Source organism: Alexandromys fortis, unplaced genomic scaffold, assembly GCF_014885135.2.
Source record: "Alexandromys fortis isolate MF-2015 unplaced genomic scaffold, M_Fortis_MF-2015_v1.1 scaffold_22, whole genome shotgun sequence".
Taxonomy (NCBI): Eukaryota; Metazoa; Chordata; class Mammalia; order Rodentia; family Cricetidae; genus Alexandromys; species Alexandromys fortis.
In genome coordinates this window covers 5,433,977-5,456,457 of record NW_026067900.1, presented here as the reverse complement: position 1 = coordinate 5,456,457, position 22,481 = coordinate 5,433,977, and the positions used below count along the sequence as shown (strand labels likewise).

Below are 22,481 nucleotides of genomic sequence, written 5' to 3'. Positions count from 1 at the left end.
ACTTGCATTTAGTATCCGTGGAGGCCAGAAGAAGGCATTAGATCCCTGGAACTAGAGTTACAGATGGTTGTGAGTTGCCATGTAGGTGTTGGGAATCTAAGCTGGTCGTCTGGAAGGGCAAAAGTTGCTTTTAACCCCTGAGCCTTCTCTCCAACCCTGATAACTCTTTCTGGTTAAATTGTTTGGTGTTCAACACCAAAAAGATTAAGATCAGTCCAAATTAAATAGCCCTATTTTTCCCTGATTTTCTTTTTCTTTGAGACTGGGTTTCTCTGTATAACAACCTTGACTATCCTCAGACTTACTCTGTAGACCAGGCTGGCTACAAACTCACAGAGATCCATCTGCTTCTGCCTCCCAAGTGCTAGGATCAAAGGTGTGTGCCAGCCAAATAGCCCCAGCAATGAGCCTCATAATGAGTTGAATTTTGGAACATTTTGGAATTTGAATTTTGGTGGATAGACATGCCTAACTGGTAACATCTGTACAAATGTCCCCAACCAAGTGTAAACAACTCCAACATCTGAGGCTCTTCTGGTCCTAAGCATTTTGAGATAAAGGACACTCAGCCTACCATGGATTATGATATATTGAATAATAACAAAACTTCTAACACTAGTGATAACCCGAGAGGCATAGAGGGAAGAGAAGGGGAGCTTGTTCTAGAACACTAATTTAGAAAATCTGTTTTAGAATTTCCAGATAGGCTCATCAGTGGCTAAGAAACTAGTTAGTTGCACATTGTCACCGAGTAGGAGAGTCACATGTAAAGGATGGCCTGTAAAGGAGCCGTGGACCTTACAGTTGAGTAAAATTTCAACCGGGGGACCCAACCCAGCACTACCAGCAGATGACAACCCTCAGAGGACTTCCAAAGTGATGTGGTTAAGAAGTACACGCAAGACCTGTGTAATCTCCAAGCTGAATTGTGTAACTGAATTAATAATAAGGAAACAGAAGGCTCCAAAATGCAGGCCCTTCTATAGAATGACTGGCCTGACTCCCTCTCCATGAATTTGATGGTATTAAAAACAAGATGAGCTTTTGTTGTTGGTAAGTTAGACAGAGCAGACCTTGGTTAGATCCTGGGCTAAAAACCTTGTAACAAACATGTTGATATACTTGCTGAATTTGGAATATGAGCCCTATAATAGTAAGTGAATGGATTTCATTTTTCTGCATATGAAATGTGATTGAAGAGTTCTTTCAGCTTCCCCAAGGCTATAAACACTCAGCAAAGGAAATGCTTGGTAGCTGTATTCATTGCGTTTCTTTCATTGCTGTGGCGAACTGTGACAGATACAGCTTGAGGAAGGAAGCGTTTATGCTGGGCTAAGGGTTCAAGGGTACAGGCCATCACAGTGTGGAGGCCATGGTGGCAGAGACCTGAGGCATCTGGTCACCCACAGTGCATCTGCAGTCAGGAAGCAGGGAGAGATGGAAGTGGCCCTCAGTTTGCTCCTCCCTTTTAATTTAGCCCAATGGGACAGTGCCCACACAGTCAGGATGGGAATTCCTACCTCAGTTTACCCAATCTAGAGACTCCCTCACAGAAATACCTAGTACTTGATATCCTAGGCAGTTCTAGATCCTGTCAAGTTGATAATTGGTGTTAGCTGAAGCTCATTAACAGTGTAAGAACAGGGCAGTGAGGCTTTAGCTACTAGATGCTTGTGATTACCAGGATTGAATGGGGCCCACTTGTTGGGGAGCATCCCCTTCTTCTCTTTTTGTCCTCACTCTCTCCGTCCCTTTTAGAGCTAATGGCATCTGGGAAAGATTGAGGAAGAAGGCCAGTCCAGAGTGGGTGATGGGACCAGGGCCATGGTGGCTGTGTCCATGTATGTGGTAGAGTCAGAGGGAATGAGATGTTTCTGGAAGCTACAGTCAGGGAAGGTGCCCCGGAGCGGTTGTTCTCATAGAAGAACCAAACACTCCGCAGGAAAGAATTTGAATGCTTAGCTGTGGAGTTTGTACTCAAGTTGTATGCCTGCCCATCTTTTGTCTTGAAGAATGCTTTCCGAATTAGCAGGCATCAGGAATTTTATTTATGAAGGGGAAAAGTATCAAAAGTTAAAATGAAAATTAAAAATAGCTTTATGCAAGTTGCTAAAGACATTGATGGCATCATTTTCTTTGAAAGTGTGTGCAGATTGCTGTAACTTGCACTAGAACTCAAAGGAATATTTTTTATGACAGATACTCATTCAATGGGAAACCATCTATTTGGGGAGAAAGAGGCCATGGCAGAATATATCCACTCTGTATTTCATCATGATAATTGCAACTCCATAATGATTACAATTAGATGAAAATGACATTTATACTCAGAGCAGTCAGCAGAGAGCTCTCTTTTCCAAGAAGCTCGTGGGGGTGGGGAGTGGAGGGGAGTGGTAAAGACACCTGTCACCAAGCCTGACAACCTGAGTTTGATCCCTCGGTCATACATGGTAGATAGAGACATCTGATTTTTCCAAGCTGTCCTTTTCCTTCCACATGTAAGCTAGAATGTACGCAAACCCACAATACAATAAATAAATAAATATTTCAAAAATTTAAAGGAAGTGATGATAAATGACAAAAAAAGAAGCCAGATCCTACACCATTGAGAAACCACAGAACAGCTCTAGACTTGAAGAGAAAGGGCCCTTGCTGGAAGATTTTATCAGTAAAGGTGGAAGACATACAAAGGAATGATCCTGCTTCCAAATTAAGTCACATAAAAGTGATAGAAGTTGTTGGACCGGGAAAGGGCACATCACTCCTTCAGTGGTGTCATTTCCAACGGCCTTAGTAATCAGAGTGAAAATCTAACTCTAGTCCCCAAACTAATCTCTGTCATCCACCCTGAGGCTAAGTACAGGCTTTTGGATTTATTTGCTTTTTTTTTTTTTTCTGGGAGATACTTACTCAGATTCCCCCAGGCCAAGTGGCTACTCTTCTGTGACGTCACTGAAAGGATTAGAAGAGTCCCAGCCTTCACAAATCTTACTGTTAGGAGCAATGACTGGCTCACTTGACAAATGGGACTTATGAGGAGAAAGTTAAGAAGATGAAATGGTTCAAAAACCTCAACATTAACCTTTCCAAGAATATCATTTGCGACTTTCTTAATTTCTTCTTCAATTTAACACACACACACACACACATACACACTGAGCCTTCATATATTTATAGCAAAGCAGGGTCACCTTTCTCCTTATGCCCTCAGATAGCCCACTGCAGGTACTTAGGAACAGCCAGGTTCTGAGGAACTCGGGAGCTGTGCACCCTGGTGCCTCTGGCCCACTGGGGCACCGGGTGTGAGATATGAAGTGTTCATCTGTAACAATCTGGTGACTCACTGCAGGAGAACTGGAGTAGAGGGGAGGGTGAGGCTGGCTAGTTCCCCAGGACTTGGGTGGTGGCAGCACTCAGGTATCCTAGTGCTCACTGGGCAGACAGTGACTTTGACACCATGTCCTGGCTGGATTCCTGGACTTGACTCACTGGGAACAGGGTTCACATACCAACAAGGGTTCCCTGGAGGAGCCACTTCTTCTGATGTGGTTGCAGTGTGTCTGCTCCTACCTGGAAGCCACAAAATTGCAAGGTAACCAACATTCTGGGTGATCTTCCCAGGCTTAATGACTTTAGTTCCTTTGAAGGGGAATCCATAGTTTTCCTAAACCAGGGATTGCGGCTGGATAGGGCAGGGAAGTCTGAAGATGTCAAATGGCCTGATTGACTTCTAACCAAGTGAAACTTCCCCGAGGATTTCCAGGGCATTAGAGCTGCAGCTGGCTGAGGGCAGCTGTGCCTTAGTCACTGTACTGCCATAGCAGATGCTGCCAGAGGGCATAACTCTACATAAACCCGCTGCCTGCTGGCTATTCTTCTAGCTGTTCTCTGTTCATCACAGGGAGGAATGCTTCACAGCTCAGAAGGCTTGAAGAGGGCACATTTTGTTCTGTTTCATGGAGATGTGTTGGGAGGATGCTCAAGGCAAGTTCAGTAGTCAGCACTGTGCCCGGGGAGACATGGAATCATGGGGTGTATTGTGGAGGCTTCCTAACTCTAAAGCCAATGCTCACCTGCTTGAGACTCAGTCTTTCTCTCGAGAATTTTCCTGCTGGCCGCCAGTTCTGGAAAACACACACTAGTTTCTTCTGTAAGCAGGTGTGGTGATGCCCAGTCGCAAAGAGCAAATGAGCTGAGCAGAGCTGGGGAGAAGGCTCAGGCTGTAAAGCTCTTGCATTGCACACATGAGGACCCGAGCTTAAAGCTCAGCACTCAATGAAAAGTGCTCTACATGGAGATGGGCAATTGCAATCACAGCCCCGGGGAGACAGAGACGTGTGGGTCCCTGGAGCTTGCTGGCCAGCCAGTCTAGCCTAGCTGGTGAGCTCCAGGTCCATGAGAAAACTTCTCAAAGGTGGTAGACAATGTTCTTGAGGGTGACACATGAGGCCATTTTCTGGCCTCTGTACACATAGGCACATGCCCCTCCATCCCCCATATATACACATATAAAAAGTAAACTAGTATGGGAAAGGTGCCTCCCCACCACCACTATATCTGGCCTATAAGGTGGAGTGACTTAATACCACCTTTGTCTTTTGAAGGTCAAACCCAATGGCCTTAGCCTTGGCCTCAGCATCTCTCCCTTTAGCTATTGTGGAATCATTCCCATCCACGAAACACTGTCTTGTCTTTCTTTTTCCTCTTGGGCTTCTCCTTCTGCATCCTTGCTGATGTCATTCTACTCTTCTCATCGATCTGAGCATTACTCTACCGTTACCTGGTCCACATTTTCCTCTTCAGAGTCCTCTGACCCCCACGTTCCCTCTTTGCAAAGACCTACCTCTCTCCACCTCCTTGGTCTGCAAAGACCCAACCGTAGAGAACTCACTCTTGCCTGGTTTGGAGATGGCATAACCAACTGTGGTTTCTGCATCCTCTCCTGATGAAAGCCATGCTGGCTTGTGATTTTTTTTTCTGCCCACCAGAGTGATGAGAGTTGATTGGTGTGTTGCTACTATAACTGTTATTACTATTTCCACATTTTAAAAAAGTTTTAGGCAACATTGGAACCTTGAATGGAACATGGGCACACACATTTAGGAGACATTCTGACTGTGACCTATGCACATGACATTCCTATACCGTGATTCTTGGTGAGAATGGTTTTTTTTCTTAGGCTCATTCACTGAGTGTATTTCCTCCAGAGCCAGTCTGGCTCATGCACTTCCAGGGAACCTGGTAGGGTCAGTCTTGGGCCTGGATCTGGGGATATTATAGGGAATAGACATAAGGATATTATAGGAAATAAATAGAATGGTTAGTTAGTGGAGGAGGAGAGGGGTTGGGAGAGAGCCCCATCCTTCCCTGGGGTTGAACTATTCCTATCTTAAGCAGATTCCCTCTGTCTCTACCCCCTCATTTTCTCCAGAGAACAATTCATTCACTTTTAGACTCTGATATCAGTTTTTCCCTAGAACCTTCTTCCCCAAATAGCTATTGAGATATTCAGTCCCAGCCTTACTGTAAAGTAAATGAGCCAGGGCTGGAGAGGTGGTGAGTGGTTAAGAACACAAACCTTTCTTGCAGAGGACCCGAGTTCAGTTCCCAACACCTGAGACGGACAGCTCATAACTGCCTGCAATTACAGCTGGGGATGCCCAACACCTCTGGCATCCTTTGTACATTCATGTTCATACCTACACACAGACATGTGCATAATTAAAAATAAAATAAACATTCTAAAAAGAGTAAACAACCTGCCCCTCCAGGCTCAACAATGGCTTGCTTTTCCATTGAGACGCTGTCTGTCTATCCTGTGCATCCATGATCATCTCTCCTTCAAGCTCCAGGTTCCAGACTGGCTTTATTGCTTTACCTGTAGTGTTCCTAGCAAAGAAATGTCCATAAGAATGGATACACGTTTCTGTAAACATTTGAATGTGAAAGTGACATTGAGTTAGCATAGAAACACACAGAACCAAAGGCATTGACTCTATTCTGTCTCTACAGGGCCTTGCTCTCTGCACACAGTAGGTGTTTAGTGACTGTGATGATCAGTTTCATAAGTTGCCATAACAACACTGTAGACTACATGGGCTGAAAAATAGAATTTTATTATTGCATAGTTCTGAGGACTAGAAGCCTGGAATGGATGCAGGGCCACATTCTCTCTGGAGCTACTGAGGCTCTTGTTAGTCCTTGTCTTGTGGCTATATAATTGCTGTCCACAAATGGAGCAGCCCCTGTGTTCACGTCTGTCCAAATACCCTTTTCCTGTAAGGATGCTGGTGACCATGGAGTAGATCCCACTCTTAACAACCGTATTTTAAGTTGATCCTGTCTCTAAGTAAGGTCAGATTTTAAGTGACTAGCAGTTAAGACTCCAGCATATTTTTTATTGGGGAGTGACATGGTTCATCATAGTTCTTTCAATCGTTTGAGCAACTCAGATAAATCAGCTTTTTGTTTGTTTGCTTGTTTGTCTCATGTAGCTGAGGCTGTCTTTGAACTACTGATCCTCTTGCCTCTACCTTCCAACGACTGGGATTACAGGTGTCTGCCACTGCCCCTGGCTTTTAAATTTTTTTATTAAACATAATAATGGAAGAAGGAGCAATGATTTCTTATCATCACAGATTTCATGGAGAAGAATCGGAAATGTGGGATGTCTATAAAGAGGGTTAAACTTTAGGAATAAAATTGATAGATCATTTTGAAATTAGATACTGTTATCCTTTCATTTTCAAAGAACTCTGTAACTCTCTGAAGGTCTGTATCCATTTTCTTGCCCAAATCTATATGCCCTGTAATCCTGTGAGTACACACACACACACACACACACACACACACACACACACGGATAGAAAAGGAGAGGGAAAAAAAGGAGAGGGGAAGGAGGGGGGAGAGAGTGTGTGTATGAGAGAGAGGAGACCAATATTAGCTATGACAGATGTATCACACTGAACCAGAATGTGGCTGCATAGTCTTGGATCTGGTTGGCGCTGGCTCTGTGATCTTCATCATGATCAAAATCTTCATTATGTGCATATTAATAGAGCAGCTAGAAGAGACTCTGCTATGAGAGGCTACTAACACACAGCAGGAAGGACATTATGTGTCCTTCAGTGACCTTTAATTACTCTGTTTTGAGACTCGGAGAAGCTAAGTGATCGAGACTGGCTGTGTGCGTACGGGTACAGAGTCCAGGACTCCCGGAGCCAGCAGTGTGTCAGAGGAGGAAACCCCCACCGGCAGATTTTATAGCCCCTTTCCTTCAAAAGCTTAGATGAACAAGCCTGCTGGTTCTTGTCCTTGGAGAACCTGTTTATACAACATCCTGACAGTTGCCAGGTGAGCGGGTGTGTAGCCATGATTCATGGCTGCAGCTGGGGCTGGGCTGCCTCTGTGACAGTGCGCAGGGCCTGTCTCTGCCTCTCAAGAAGAGGCCTGAGGTTCTGCTCCTGGGCCTTCACCAACCTCTGCGGTGCTCCTGTCTCAAGCCCTCACAAGGGGACCCCGGTTCCTCTTCTGGAACACAAGAGAGTTCACCCCTCTCCAAAACTTCTTCAGCTGTGGAATTCTGTATACACTCATACAACACAGTGCCAGAGCAGTGTCTCAAAGGAGGTGAACGGTATTGCTGAGGTTGACACCTGAGGTCAACCTGTGACCTCTACATGTGCACACGCACATATATACTTTCATATGCATACTGGCATGCGCCAACATGCGCACCTACCAACATGGAACACACACATGAACATGCATTCACTCCTCCCGTATTTATTGAGTGTCTATTCTGGGTGTGGAGTTACAGCCGTGAGAGTAATAGGTACACTTCCTGCCTTTGTGGAGTTTATTGTGCTGTCGGATCACAAGTTTAAGATGTGAAAAGCGTAGACCCTCATCACTAGCTTCACGAGCCCTCAAATGACCAGTGAGTCCCTGGGGGCATCTTGTAGAATTTTAGACTGGGTTACTGTCTGTGGCTCCTCTTCCTTTTCCAGCCCAGGGAAAACAGCTGCAGCTAGTGCCTGAGGTAAATTCTGAGCTGTGAGTGCTGATGGGAAATCACCGATCGCAATCTCTTTGTGTGTTATTGTGTGCACCTGCTCTTAATCCTGGTGCATTTTATGTGGGGTTTATGGAAAGCCAATTTGGTGAATTGTCTCTGCTCCTTTCTATGGTAGGAACTTTCTTTTCATCCCAACACTTAAAGGGCTTTAGTTTTCAAGGCACTTTTGCCTGGTGTTGTTTCAGACCTAGCATATTCACAATAGGTCCGACATATACATATTTTTTTTTAAGATTTGTTATTTTTAAGGTGTGTGTGTGTTCATGTGGATGCAGGTTCTTTTGGAATCAGAAGAGGGCATCAAATTTCCTGGAGCTGGAGTTATAGGTAGTTGTGAACTGCCCAACAAGGGTGGATGCTGGTAACCAAACTAGGGACCTCTGAAAGAGTATCACATGCTCTTAACCACCAAGCCATCTCTCCAGCCCTTAAAATATTTTAGACATGTTTTTGTTTTCCATATCTATTTTATTCTGTTTGTCTTTGTCTGTCTGTCTGTCTTTCACCCTCTCTCTTTCTCCCTTTGTGTGAGATGACGCACGTGCAGAGGTCAGAGGACAAGTTGCAGGATTTCCTTCTGCCATGGGGATTCCAGGGATAGAACTCAGGGTTTCAGGCGAGGTAGCACGCACCTTTCCCAGCTGAATCATCTTGCCAGCCTCTGTGTGTAATTTAAAACTTATTTTTTTTTTAAAAAAAAAGGATATAAAGCATCATTCTAAAGCTTTAAAAAGATCTTTTAACTATGGAGCAATTGAAACTTATACCAGAGGAAGCTGAGATGTGGAAAAAGCTGCTAGCCTTGGACTGACTCAGCCTCAGTAGCCCTCCACCCATGGCCAGTCCTGCCTCGTCTACATCCTGTCCACTTCCTTCACCTGCATAAATAAATAAATATGTCATAAATATTTTAGCATGCTTCTCTCAAAGGTAAACATTACTTTTTAGTACTGGCACAATAATTTTCATCATGCTTAAAAGCAATACTTGTTTTAGGGCTATTTTAGGAGGAGAAAAGAAATGGCCTTTAAATATTTGCACACATGTTAGCTCTTAGGTCCTTGTGTGTTCTCTAGCATTTGACCTCAAGCATGTTGGTATTTTCCAAACATGATGGTGTTGGGACTACTCAGGGTTGCATGTTGTGGCTGAGGCTCTGGACTGTTGTCTGTCCCTTGCTCTAAGAGGGACCAAGGGTGCTCCCATCAGCTGGACTCTATTATTTGCATGTTCGAGGTGATTCCCCAGAGGCCCTTCTGGCTTTTAAAGCTCCTATTCAATCAGCAAATATCTGCCGAGAGTCACAATGTGTCCGTCACTGTCCGCTGCTGCAGTTAGCATGGGAAAGAAGACAGATGAGGCCTAGACCCGTGGCTGCCTGGGGAGCGGGCCTCTGATCTGAAGGACACCCAGAGTCACCTAGGCATGGCTGTGGTCATGGGGAGATTGGGCATGAGGAGCTTTGTAGTAATAAGTGCGGCGGCGCTGCGTCCCCAGCACCCCGGCCGCCTCCTGCTAGCTTATGCCCGAAATAACAACACACAAACTGTATTCATTGAAGCACTGCTTGGCCCATTTCTATCTAGCCTCTTCTAGGCTAATTCTCGCACCTGGACTAGCCCATTTCTAATAATGTGTGTAAGCACCCCAAGGTGCGCTTACCGGGAAGATTCTAACCTATGTCCATCTTGGGTCGGAGCGTCATCGCGTGTGCCTCAGAGAGCAGAGCTATCGGGAGAGTGGAGCATGGCGTTTCTGCTCCATTGTAGAGCTGTCAAGTGAGCTCACTTCCTCTTCCTCCCAGCATCCTATTCTGTTTACTCCTCCCACCTATGTTTTAACCTATCAGGGCCAAGGAGTTTCTTTATTGCTTAACCAATGAAATCAACAGATTGATATATGACACTCCCACATCAGAGCTTAACTTCTGGAGGGTTAAGGAAGTCACTCTGGACGAAGAGACATGTCTGTCTGCAGAGGGAAGAGCCCTGCAAGCGGCATGAGGCAAGAGGAGTTGGTAGAAGAATGGGGTAGGGTGGGCCTCATGGTGGATGGAGGTGAGGATGGGGAAGTCGAGAGGAGCCCCCAACTCTGGCCTTCCTCTTTCAAATGGTTCTGGCCCTTGAGGGCTCGGCTCCTAGCTTCCCTGCCCCTTTAAACTCTGGGATGCCAAAAGACAGAGGCAGGAACCTCAGTGCTCACCCTGGATGAACCAGTAACATTTACACAGTAGGGATGTGAGGGCTGAAGGAAATAAGAGTTTCCTTTAGTGCCATAAAAATCACTGGGCGGCAAACATTATCCTCCTTTTCTTTCTTCATGTGTGCCCTTCCAGCCTTTCCCTGCCTGGTCCAGCGTTATCCCCTATGGAACATCATGCCCCCAGCCCTACTTCTCAGTAGAGCCCTGTGACCGGGCCCGTTTTTGGAGGTCTTTTATTTAGATGACATTCTAATAAATTTTATTAGAACACTGAAATATCCTATAATATTTCATCTAATAATGTTTCCTTTGAATATTGAAATAAAGGGGGGGCTGGGCGATGGCTTAAGGTTAAGAAGGTGTTCTGCTTTTGCAGAGGACTCGAGTTCAGTTTCTAACATCCGTATTGGGTGGTTCACAACTGCCTGCAATTCTAGCTTCAGGGCATCTGGTACCCTCTTTTAGGTTCTGTGCATACCTGTGCTTACATGTTCATGTACCCCTACACAGATACATGCATATACAGATAACTACAAATAAGTCTTTTAAAACTAGTATTTTATTAACTTTTTTGGGACTTTCATGCAATATGTTTGTATTCATATTCACCCCTCCCCCAACTCCTCTCTTACCCACCCCCGCTTCACTAACACCCAACTTCATGTCCTCCTTTATTTAAAAAAACAATCCAGTCCAGCTTGTGCTGCCCAGATATTTTTGGGTGTGGGGCTGTCCCCTGGTGTGTGGCCGACCTTCCAGCTGTCACACCCTTAAAGAAAACGGGCCCTCTCAGCAGTTATCAGATGCCAATAGCTCCAGCTAGGGGCAGGACTTCGTATCCACCCCCAAAATAAATCATCTTTTTTTAAAAAAAAAAGTTTACATAAAAATGATTCAACAACAACAACAGGTCATGGGACTAAAGGACACTGAGGAAAAGGTGGCATTCTGTTCCCAGTGAGGAGATTTTCACCAAAGGTCGGGATTGTATCTTTTTAGAAATTTTCTTTTCTTTTCTTTTTTTGTTTGTTTGTTTTTGCTTTTTGAGACAGGATTTCTCTGTGTAGCTCTGACTGCCCTAGAACTTGCTCTGTAGACCAGTTTGACCTCGAGCTCACAGAGATCTGCCTCCCTCTGTCTTCTGAGTGCTGGCATTAAAGGTGTATGTCACCACCACTCTACATAGAAATTTTTCACTCACAATCTTAAAATAAAAAACAGGAATGTAAAATTTTCTCTTTTTCACTCAGTGTATCTTAGGCATCTTTCAATGCACACAGATCCTGCTCTTTGTTGAGATAGTGGTTCACTGTGCAGCCCAAATAGACCTGAACTCACTGTGCAATCCCAATTCGTCTCAAACTCAGGGCAATCCCCCTGCCTCAGACTTCTCAGTGCTGGGATAGTAGGCCTGATCCTGTCCTGGCATTGTCCTCATCTCTCAGGTGGTGAGCTCCTCTGTCTGGCCACCAGTCCTCTGGGCACCTTGCTGCGCTGTGTGTCTCATCAGAGCCCAGTGTCGTCAGCAACCTGTTTTTCAGGAACTGGGTGGGGTCCAGGGCTGGAAGAACAGCTTGTGTTTCCTGGTCTGTGGGGGGAGTTTCATTGGAGCTTTTCCTTCTCCTCGCAAACTGGGGGTATCTGAATGTCAGCGTGTTGCTCCTCCAAGAGCCATTTAGCAGCCTTAGTCACTGAATGACAACCAATTTCAAGGGTAGCAGCAGCACCCATGAGATCCGGTGTCTAGGGCACATCACATATCCAAGCTGTTGCCAGAAGCCAAATGCCAGTGTCCCAGATCCTCACGCTACATCACAGCCCAGTTTGTACCGAATAGTGGAAGGCATTGGACGTGTTCCCTTCTTTAAAAGCCCTTGTGGTGAAAGTGCTCACAAATAATGCAGAGAACCAAGAAAAAGGAAGCCTCCCTTTTATTCTCCAACATCTCTAATGTGTTTCACTGTTCGCTCTTCAAAAGGGATTAACAATTTGCCATGAATCTTACTGGTTTTTATTTTTTATTTTACAAACTTTGAGTGTTTTCAGTAGTCATTATTTTGTGACAATAAGTAATTTAAAATGCAAATTAAAGTTTTGTATTTCAAAAAAAAATTTCTGAAAACCTGGTAAAAGTCTACAAAAAGGTAATTGGAAAAGTTGGTACAGAGTCCAGTGTGGTGGCGTACACCTTTAATCCCAGCACTATGGAGGCAGGATCGGGTGGTTCTCTGTGAGTTCACCTGGTCTACAGAGTGAGTTCCAGTCCAGCTAAGACTATGTAGTGAGACCCTGTCTCAAAAACAAAGAAAGAAAGAAAGAAAGAAAGAAAGAAAGAAAGAAAGAAAGAAAGAAAGAAAGAAAGAAAGAAAGAAAGATCGGTGGTAGAGGGGAGTTGACTGATGGTGTAGTTGTGTGGTGTAGACTGAATACTGGGTCAACTCCAGGGAGAGCTCTGTAGAAGCCGCTTGTCTATGACGTCTCAGCCTGGGTCTTGTTTTCTTTCTATTTTAAAAGTTACTTCTTTTGCTGGGTGGTGATGGTGCACGCCTTTAATCCCAGCACTCGGGAGGCAGAGGCTGGCGGATCTCTTTGAGTTCAAGGTCAGCCTGGTCTACAAGAGCTAGTTCCAGGACAGGCTCCAAAGTGTGTGTGTGTGTGTGTGTGTGTGTGTGTGTGTGTGTGCATGCGCACAGCACCTATATGCCAGCTAGTGAACCACAGTGCCCATGTGGAGGTCAGAAAACTTATAGGAGTTAGTTCTTTCCTTCTACCATGTAGACCCTGAGGATCAAACTCAGGTTATTGGGCTTGGTGAGCCGTTTCACCAACCCTTGTCCCTATTCTCTGTTTCTAACTCTGCCTCTCTCCCCCGTTTTTTCTTTCTTGTCCTTGTCTTTGTCCCTTTCATGTTTGAGGAGGTCCATACCCCGTCTCCCTACATCTAACAGACCCTCAGTACGAGGAACTATCTTAGCACCAACAGGATTACCCCCGGTGTGAATGTGCGGTCACACACCAGTTTAGCCCTTTTGAACTTCAACGCCCTCAGCTATGAAGAAGACAGGAAAGAACTCTGTGTTGGTGACTGCCTGTAAACATTACACATTTGAAGGAATTTTCTTGGTGATCACAAAAACACTTTTTTTTCCTTTTCCTGCTTCCTGAAGCCTTCATTCATCCTACTGTGTTAGATTTGGACACGGTCCTTTTAAATTGCAGCTTTCTGATGATTCAGGATTTAACTGCTGGATTAAAGGCCAGCTAAGCAGAGTGTGGAGATTCTTTGGGGCTGGAGTCACACCACCCCTGCTTGGCTTTCCAGAAATATTTCATAAATGGACACAACAGATCGTGTGTCAACTCCTCCTCTTTCCCTCAGAGCTTGGCTGCATGGTCGGCTCTGCTGTCATAGGACAGTTTCGCTACCAGATGACAGCCAGTGTCAACTTCCCACATTTCAGGCCATGAGGTTAGTGAGGCAGTTAAAGCCATCAGAGGAACTGGCATAAGACAGGACAGAAACAGTGTCACCTCAGTGTAGTGTTTCATGACAAACTTCCTCTGGCATTTTTGTGAGAATTAGAAATGGATGTCCCATTGGAAAAAATGGTTTATGAAGGTTCTTCCTAATGAGGATGGTGGACCAGGACTTCTATCCATAGAAGTGGGCAATCGATGTTTTCCCCAGGGGGCAAGCAGCCCCAGCTTATGCCAGGTCCAGTATGACCAGGAGATGCCAAGCTGGCCTTCTACCCTCTTGCTTCTGCTGCTCATGCACCCAGGGCTGCTTAATCGTAAGTGGGTATCCATTATTAGTGCTGTGTTTGTGAGACTTACATTCTTTTTCTCATTTCCTGCCCTTTCCTAGCCTCCAGAACCAAGCCATGGGGAACCTACGAGGAAGCTTCCTCAGGGTGTTGTCTATGGTGTGGTGCGCAGATCGGATCCCAACCAACAGAAGGAAATGGTCGTGTATGGCTGGTCCACCAATCAGCTGAAAGAAGAGATGAACTACATCAAAGATGTGAGCTACTCGGGGATGCTTTGTTTTTCTGTCCTTTGAAGCAGCTAGGAGGGTGGGGTCGGAAGCATGGATGGGAATGTTAAGTAGGCATTTTGAAAGTCTTATTTGGATTGGAAATGTTTCTCTGCTTCTTTGTGGTGATGCTAAAGGGATGGGTATAATTCTTCACCAAGCTTCTCTTGGGTGGCTGTTACTTACAGGTCATGAGAGCCAGGGCTCCTGCTGGGTGTGGTCTGGAGGCTCTTGGGTGGTTTTGCGTAAGATACCAGACACATATAATGTATGTGTTTGGGCAGCTGTATAAGTGTGGGTGTAACTGGCTACTCAAAAGAGAACTGCCAACTCAGATAGAAATGCATCTTCTCTGGAGATGAAGTGTAGAGGTGGGGGGTTCTGGGCAGAGCATAACTGGGCTCTGGATCTAGTTTTTTGTATTTCTTTGTATGTTTTCTTTCTTTAGCCTCAATATTGTCTCATATATGTATGTACACATATATATACACATATATACATATATGTGAAATTATTTTTATGTCTCACATATATGTACATATAAATATATAATATATATATATAAATTTCCCACATATTGAAATTTTTTGAAGTTGCCATGCTCCCATTAGACTTCACCTTACATGGCTTCTTGACCAGGGTTTGTTACATACCCCTCCTACACCAATCACTTACAGGGAGCATAGGCAGACTTGGAAGGTTCACATCAATGATTTGGGTTAAAATGAATGTTGGGAAGTCAACTACAATAGACAAAGTACAGTCTATGTGAATCACTGAAACTTATCTGTATTTAATGTATTGTAGTAGGGAGGCCACTTGTTCATTTCCCGACTGCCCAGGCTCCTGAAATATCACAAAAAACTGTATTAATTAAATCACTTTTTGGCCAATTACGTAAGCATATTGCTAGCTAGCTCTTACATCTAGAATTAACCCATCTCTATTATTTTATATTTTACCATGAGGCTCATGGCTTACCAGCAAGGTTCCGATGTGTCTTTCTCCAGCGGCGGCTCCATGGCTTCTCTCTGACACTGCCTTCCTTCTCCCAGCATTCAGTTTAGTTTTCCCCACCTACCTCTATTCTGCTCTACCTCTATTATTCTCTGTGCAGGCCCAAGACAGTTTCTTTATTTACCGATGGTACTCATAACATACAGAGGGTAATCCACATCAATGTATTGTCTTGTGTCTTTTAAGTTGAGAAAGTTTGGGAGAAGTATATGAAGAAAACAATTGGCCATCGTATCACCATTCAGCCTGTCCTGGATGTTGACATTTTGGGTCATTTTCTTCGAATACTTTGATAGCTGTCTGACTGTTTCTTTGTGTTACCCAGTGTCCCCTTTCCAGACAAGTCTGACTGATACTGTTAAGCTCAAACCAGATTGGTTAGAGGAGAGAAGAAATGAACTGCTCTGGTGCGCATCTGTTTCAAACACAGACCCATAGCTCAGTGCCGGAGGAAGCAAATGTCTACACGGGGCTGGAGAAGTTCCCCAGACCTGCAAGCTCATTGCTTCTGTATCAGATCCAGGTTCTTCTTAGTGTGACCTTCTGTCCTCTCTAGGCCTTTGTTTATGCTTCTACAGGTGGCTCTTATCCGTGAGGTCAAAACCACTGGCTTTGTGAATCTCATTTGATTTGGGACAGATGATGTGCAAAGCCACATTGCCTTAGCTATTGTATGAGTTGTTTTGTTTTTTATAACAAATTCATGGGCTGGGAGATGATACAGTCCATAAAGTGCCTACTGCACATGCATGAGGACCTGAGACTTCAGCCCCCTAGTATCCATGAAAAAGTGTGTGGTCGGTGGCATCTGTAACTCTGGCACTGGTTAGACATACGATGATCCCTGGAGCTCACTGTCCAGCCCATGTAGCTGAATAGATGACCTCCAAGTTCAGTGAAAGATCCTACCTCGAAAAATAAGGTGGAGAATGACCAAGGAAGATACCTAATGTTAACTTCTGGCCTCCATACATATATACACATATATATGTATACACACCCATACACATACACGCATCACTCACAAGAACAGGTACAAACACACATACATATATGTGCATTTGCACATAAACACACACACACACACACAAACACACAGTGTACCACAGCCACCAGTCTTGAACACCCAGTTATCTGACCTCCCAAAGATCGTTTCTTTAATCATGCAGGATGTTGGATTCCAGATTGTTATTTTTAAATATAACTTATTTTTATTTTATGTGCATTGGTGTTTTGCCTGCATTTATATCTGTGGGAGGGTGTCAGAAACCCTGGAACTGGTGTTATAGACAGGTGTGAGCTGTGATGTGGAAATAAACCCAGGTCCTCTAGAAGGGCAGCCAGTGCTCTTAACTGCTGAGCCATCTCTCCAGCGTCCAGACTGCTTTTAAACAATGCAGACTTTCTCAAGGAACTATTTAGACCTTCTTCACTATATGCTCCTTAGAGCTTGGGATTGCTTTAGAGGTAAAACTTCTAAGTAGAACCCAGGCTTCCAAATTGTTGAAGACAAATACAGCAGGTCCAGGCTAATCCTCAGCTATAAACGACATATGTTGAAATCACAGAGCTGGTTCTGACCCAAAATTCCCACGCTCCACTGTGATCTGCAATACAAAGTTAATTTCTAGGTCCCACCTTCAACGACTGGTTTTAGGTCCATCCCAGCCTCCTCATTCCTCAGTGTATTTATGAGTTTGTTGCTCCTGATGGGAGACACCCTGGCCTTATTGGCTTCCTACACTGCTCAGTGGGAGCAACACCCAGCTCGAGATTCTGCCCATTCACCTCTGGTGACAGCATAAGAGCCAGCTAGGGTTATTTGTAAATGGAGACTGCTCATTTGTTTCTGGCTGCCCAGACCTGGATAATCATACAAAAACTATATTAATTACAACACTGTTTGGCTTATTAGCTCAGGCTTCTTATTGGCTAACTCTTACATCTTAGATTAACCTATTTCTACTATTCTATTAATCCATGTGTCACCATGATGCTGTGACCTACCGGTAAGGTTCCGGTATCTGACTTCTTTCATCGGCTACATGGCATCTCACTGACTCTGCCTACTCTCTCTCTCTCTGTTCTGATTTTCCACCTGGCTTTACTCTGCTAAGCCATTGGCCCAAGCAGTTTTATTCATTGACCAATAAAAGCAACAGATACACAGAAGAATATCCCACATCAGTTATTGACCCCCTAAGAATGAAGAGTCATGCTTTGAGCCTCAATTTTCCAGTTGTTTGTGGTCAATGGCAAGAAAGTAGACTATTAAAACTCCACTGTGTAGGGTCTGGAGGGGCGGCTTAGGGGTTAAGAGTTCCTACTTCTGAGGATCCAGATTTGATTCCCAGAACCCACCCACCCATGTCAGGTAGCTCACAGATGTCTGTAACTCCAGTTCTAGGAGAGACCCACACCTTCTGGCTTCCTCTGGAACCAGCACGGACTCTCTGTCTCTGTCTCTGTCTCTGTCTCTGTCTCTGTCTGTCTGTCTGTCTGTCTCTCTCTCTCTCACACACACACACACTTAAAAAATAAGTCAAATCTTTAAAAAAAAAACCCTCATTTAGAGAATGCTTGAGGTCTTGACTCCTCTCTTCTAACTTTCCATCAATATCCATTCTAAACCAAAATGTAGCTCTGTGTTAGAGTTCTTGTCTAGCATGCTTGAGGCCTTGAGTTCAAATCCCTAGTATACAAAAGAGAAAACAAAACCGTCAAAGCAAAACAAGGTATTTCTTACACAAATATACCTTTAGTATCAAGTCTTCCAGTACCATTCTTAAATATTAGCACTGAAACAAAACGGTTTTCTTCAGCCATTTGTAAGGTAGACAGCCTGGAGGAAGCTGCCTCCACGCCTTATCTGTTGGGGACTCCGAGAATGTTTCCAAACATCTAAAGACACCATAGGATAGGGAAACAGGGTGGTGTTCCCGCTTAACACTCCTCTGGTAGTCACCCCAGTCCAGACTTGCATAGTGTTTGTACGGGTGCGGGGTGGAGACCACTTTCCTCTCTGTTACCCCGTGTATGGTCTGTTGATAATTACTGAGAAACTGACATCTGAGTTTCTGGCCCCTTCAGGCCTCATGTTTTTCCACCTTGCATTCTAGACATTTAATTGCTTTTTGGCATTTGGAACACAGAGAGAGAGAAAATGAGAGGTTGCTGCTTGCTTTGGAGTGTTTTCATCCTTGTAGCTGTGTGTTTACAGTCAATTAGTTAAAAACTTCCTGCTTGTAAAAACATGGGACTGGAAGGGGTAAACTTGGTTCAAACAGTGATTGGGGGTGATGGGTGAGTTTTAACAAAGTGGTTGTTCTTCGGTTTATTGCTCGGATAACTTAATGTTTATGAGTTCTTATCCTCATTGATATACATATTATCTGGATAACTTAGTGTTTATGAGTCCTTTTCCTCATTGGTATACACATTATCACCTGGATCATTTCCACGGTTTCTTACTAGATGTTGAAAGTGTCCTTGCACTTAATTTGCTGTAGATCTTATTCTTAATTTTTTTTTTTGTGGGTCTTTCTCTTGTTAAGAAAGTCTCCAGGATCTTTTATGAAACTACTGTAACTTGATGTCTCACTAGTGGTCTTGTGATGCAGGTGAGGGCCACTTTGGAGAAAGTGAGGAAGCGGATGTACGGAGACTACGACGAGATGAGGCAGAAGATACGCCAGCTCACCCAGGACCTGTCGGTAAGTCCAGGCCTCGGCGGTACCGTGGCGGTGAGAGGATGGCAGGGCTTGGCACTGGTGCCCAGTGGCCTGGAGACGTCTAAATAGCTCATGCTCCTTAGGAATGGAGAAGTTATACTTTAAACTAACTGAGAGGACATTTTCTCGAGCCGTAGGTTATTCTTCAAAGGAGAATGACTAATAATCTTCCTTTTAGTTGCATTACAAGAGCGGTGCACACTCTTAACTGCTGAGCCATCTCTCCAGTCTCTGTCCAGATGGGTTCTAGTTAATGGCCTACTTTACTTTTCTGAAAGATGAAGTCTTGTGTAGTCCAGGGTGGTTTCAACTGCGCATGAATTTGAATCCATTCTGCTTCCACCTCCCCAGTGAAGGGATTATAGGTGTGCACCACCATGCCTGGTTTCCAGGGTGATGAGGATCAAACCCCATCATTGTGCCTGCTCTACCAACCAAGCCACAGTCCCAGCCTTCAAATTCCATCTTTAAGATTTGCTCTAAGCATAATCCCTCCCCTTACAAAATGACATGTAGATGAATTAATTTTTTTTTAGCATCATTTGTAACAGTTAAAAAAATACACACCAAGAAAAAGGAAGTATGTTCTCTCTTTCCTGGCCAGCTCTTTACCAACTAAGCTAGCTCCCTGGCCCCGGATGTTGGTTTGTAATCTGTAGTTTTACCGTAAATATTACTGAAGCAGGTAAAGCTGCTCCCAGAAACTTCCCCCCCTCCCTGGAGTCCGTGGGGTGTGGGTTGGTCTTGAGTGGCTGTCTTCCTCTCTCCAGGTTTCCCACGCAAGGCAGGACTACCTAGACAGTCACATCCAAGCGCAGTCATCAGCCCTGGATAACTTCAATGCCATGAACTCGGCGTTGGCGTTGGACTCGGTTGGCCTGCAGGTATCCCTCTGCTTCCCCTTGGCTGGGAACCTTCTCTTTAGAGGGCAGTGAGCTTAAGCAGTGTGTGTAGAAATGTCACAGACTGTCCCATGGTCAGTCATGGTCCTTTAGTTACAGGCATGATAAACGCATGTAAGGTGGGGAGGAAGTCGGAGAAAATGCTTCCAGCAGAAATGCTGAGGCTCTGTTAGGTGCCGTGTCAACGGGGTTTTAGGCTCAGCTCTGGGATGGAGATGCCTCTTGCTCTGTAGGTACCTAAATGGTCCTCTGCATTTACGCAACACATCAGCTACCTTCTCCTTGTAGCTTGGGTGCTTCAAGAAGTCCCACTTGGTTGCAGAAAAGACATATTTATCCAGTGACAAAATACAACTTCTCATGGGAAGTAGCTCTCACAGGAAGCACTCTTTCTTGACTTAGAAATGATTTTATGTTGGAAAGAGTACTGTGTGTTCCAGAGAATGAAGACATTCTTAAAAGACAGACATTCTTAATTAAGACCTATTACCAGAATTTGGCTTTGAGCTAACCATTAAGGGATTTCCAGTCTTTGCTCTTCCATCCAAGGGGTTTTCTGCCTAGCATGCAAGTTCATCTGAAGATGTTCAGAGCAAGCCCTTGGTCTTGCTTTCCAAATACACAATCGTTTCTGTCATCCCCCGAGTTTATTTGGCTTATCTTTTTTGTCCTCTTAAATGGTCAGCCCACTTCTTTCTAATCCTTTCTGGTACTGTGTAAATAGTTTTGTGGATAAGCAAACAGACCACCATACTAGGCTCCTTCATTTCCCACAGATCTTGGTATTCACCAGCCTTAGCTGATAGAGCCCCAGCAGCAACAAAGCTCGGCCAGCTTCCAGCAGTGGGTGGGGCAGGGCTGTGTTTGGGTTTGTCTGGGATGCCCATTTCTGGTTGGGCTGCAGTCCCAGGCTTTTTCTGGCTCCCCTTTGTGTATGCCAGCTTCCACCTGGCCTCAGGCCAAGCCCCTGATTTGCTCAGGAGCCCTTTGTTCCCTTCCTCCTATCTTGAAGGGGGATTGCCAAGGCCCTCTTTCTTTTCCTTTTGGAAACATTTTCATTCCCCCGCCTACCAGAGAGGACCTTGCCCCACCTGAGCTTAGGCCTGCTTTTATCTGCACTGTCTCTGGGGTTTTTCTCCCCAGAGAAACAATATATTTCGAAGAAAATTCTTCTCATGTGCTGTTTAGTTGATAATCTAAGCATTTACCTCATTGGTCACTTATTAGAACAAGATTAACTCCAACCCAAGGACCCTTAGTCTCTTAATCCTGGGCTGCCAACAGAGCCGTGCAACGAGAAGGTTACACCCATCGGTCATATCTGAAGGTCGCTGGCTTCTTACCTGTGCAAGATCCCAGCCTCTTCCACTTGTCCCTTCTACCTGTGTTTGTCGTTATTGACAGAGACCAGACTCTCGGCTTCAGCTCTTAGAAAGACAGAGCTGGGCAGACTGTAGAGGTGGCCTCCAAACCCTGACTCCCGTGGATAAACTGAGGCCACAGAGATCAAGGACATGAAGTGTCTAGTTAGTGGCAGAGACGGGATTAGACAAATCTGGTCTCTTGGTCAAGGCTAAGTGTTTGTGCATCCATTTTCTCCCAGAAAGACTTGCTCGTTAGACTAGACGTCTTCTGCAGCCCTGGAATCTTCCAATGATTTCAGTGTTTCCTTTGGTAACTTTTTGCCTTTAGTGACAGTTTCTAAAGTGGTTCAAGTGGGTTTAGGTATTTTGCTGTCCAACGAGGAGTGGTGGAGAATCTTCAGAGACCAGCCATCCATCAGAGGACAGAGGAGATGGGCCTGCCACCTTGTAGGCAGACTTCCTCTGTTCTGCTAGTCAGCTCTGTCTCACCAGTCAGATCCCAAATAACCACACAGAAATTTATCAGTTATAAACACTCAGCCAATAGCTTAGGCTTGTTACTAACTAGGTTTTACAACTTAAATTAACTCATTTCTTGTCTACATTCTGCCACGTGGAAGTACTGTTTTTCATCATGGCATGTTCATCTCCTGTTTCCTCTGTATCTGGCTGGTGACTATCTTCCTTCCCCACCCTCTCCCCCAACACACACCACAAATCCTGCCTAACTTCAACCTGCCTAGTTATTGGCCAGTCAGCTCTTTTATTAAACCAATCAGAAGGTGCCTTGGCAAAGACACATCTTCACAGCAGGCAGAAAGCTTATTTCACGGCACCATCCGCACCAGGTTCTGAGTCCTGCATCCCGAAGTTGCAGATAAAACCCACACCCCGTGTCCAGTGGTGGAGAGTACAGAACTATGGGAATCATTTCTCTCCGATTAAATAGAAACAGAAGCAACAAACAGCAGCATTATTAGTTTAATAAGTTCTGACCACACGAGTGTACCGCAGCAACAGTCAACAGCATTTTTCCCCTGAGACTGGTCTCACGTAGCTCAGGCTGACTTCAAACTCACTAGGTAGCCCAGGGTGACCTTGAATTTGACCTTCCTGACTCTACTTGTTAAGTGCTGTGATTGCAGGCCTGAG

General features: G+C 44.8%; 1 protein-coding gene across 1 annotated transcript in view; it reads left to right on the top strand.

Annotated features, from left to right (window-relative positions):
• The window catches only part of Myzap (myocardial zonula adherens protein), an 88,476-nt gene that overhangs the window by 14,957 nt on the left and 51,038 nt on the right, over positions 1-22,481 (top strand). The window contains exons 3-5 of the mRNA XM_050126854.1: positions 14,148-14,303; positions 18,953-19,045; positions 19,834-19,947. Coding sequence (XP_049982811.1) covers positions 14,148-14,303; positions 18,953-19,045; positions 19,834-19,947 — 363 coding nt within the window. The remainder of the gene's footprint in view (positions 1-14,147; positions 14,304-18,952; positions 19,046-19,833; positions 19,948-22,481) is intronic.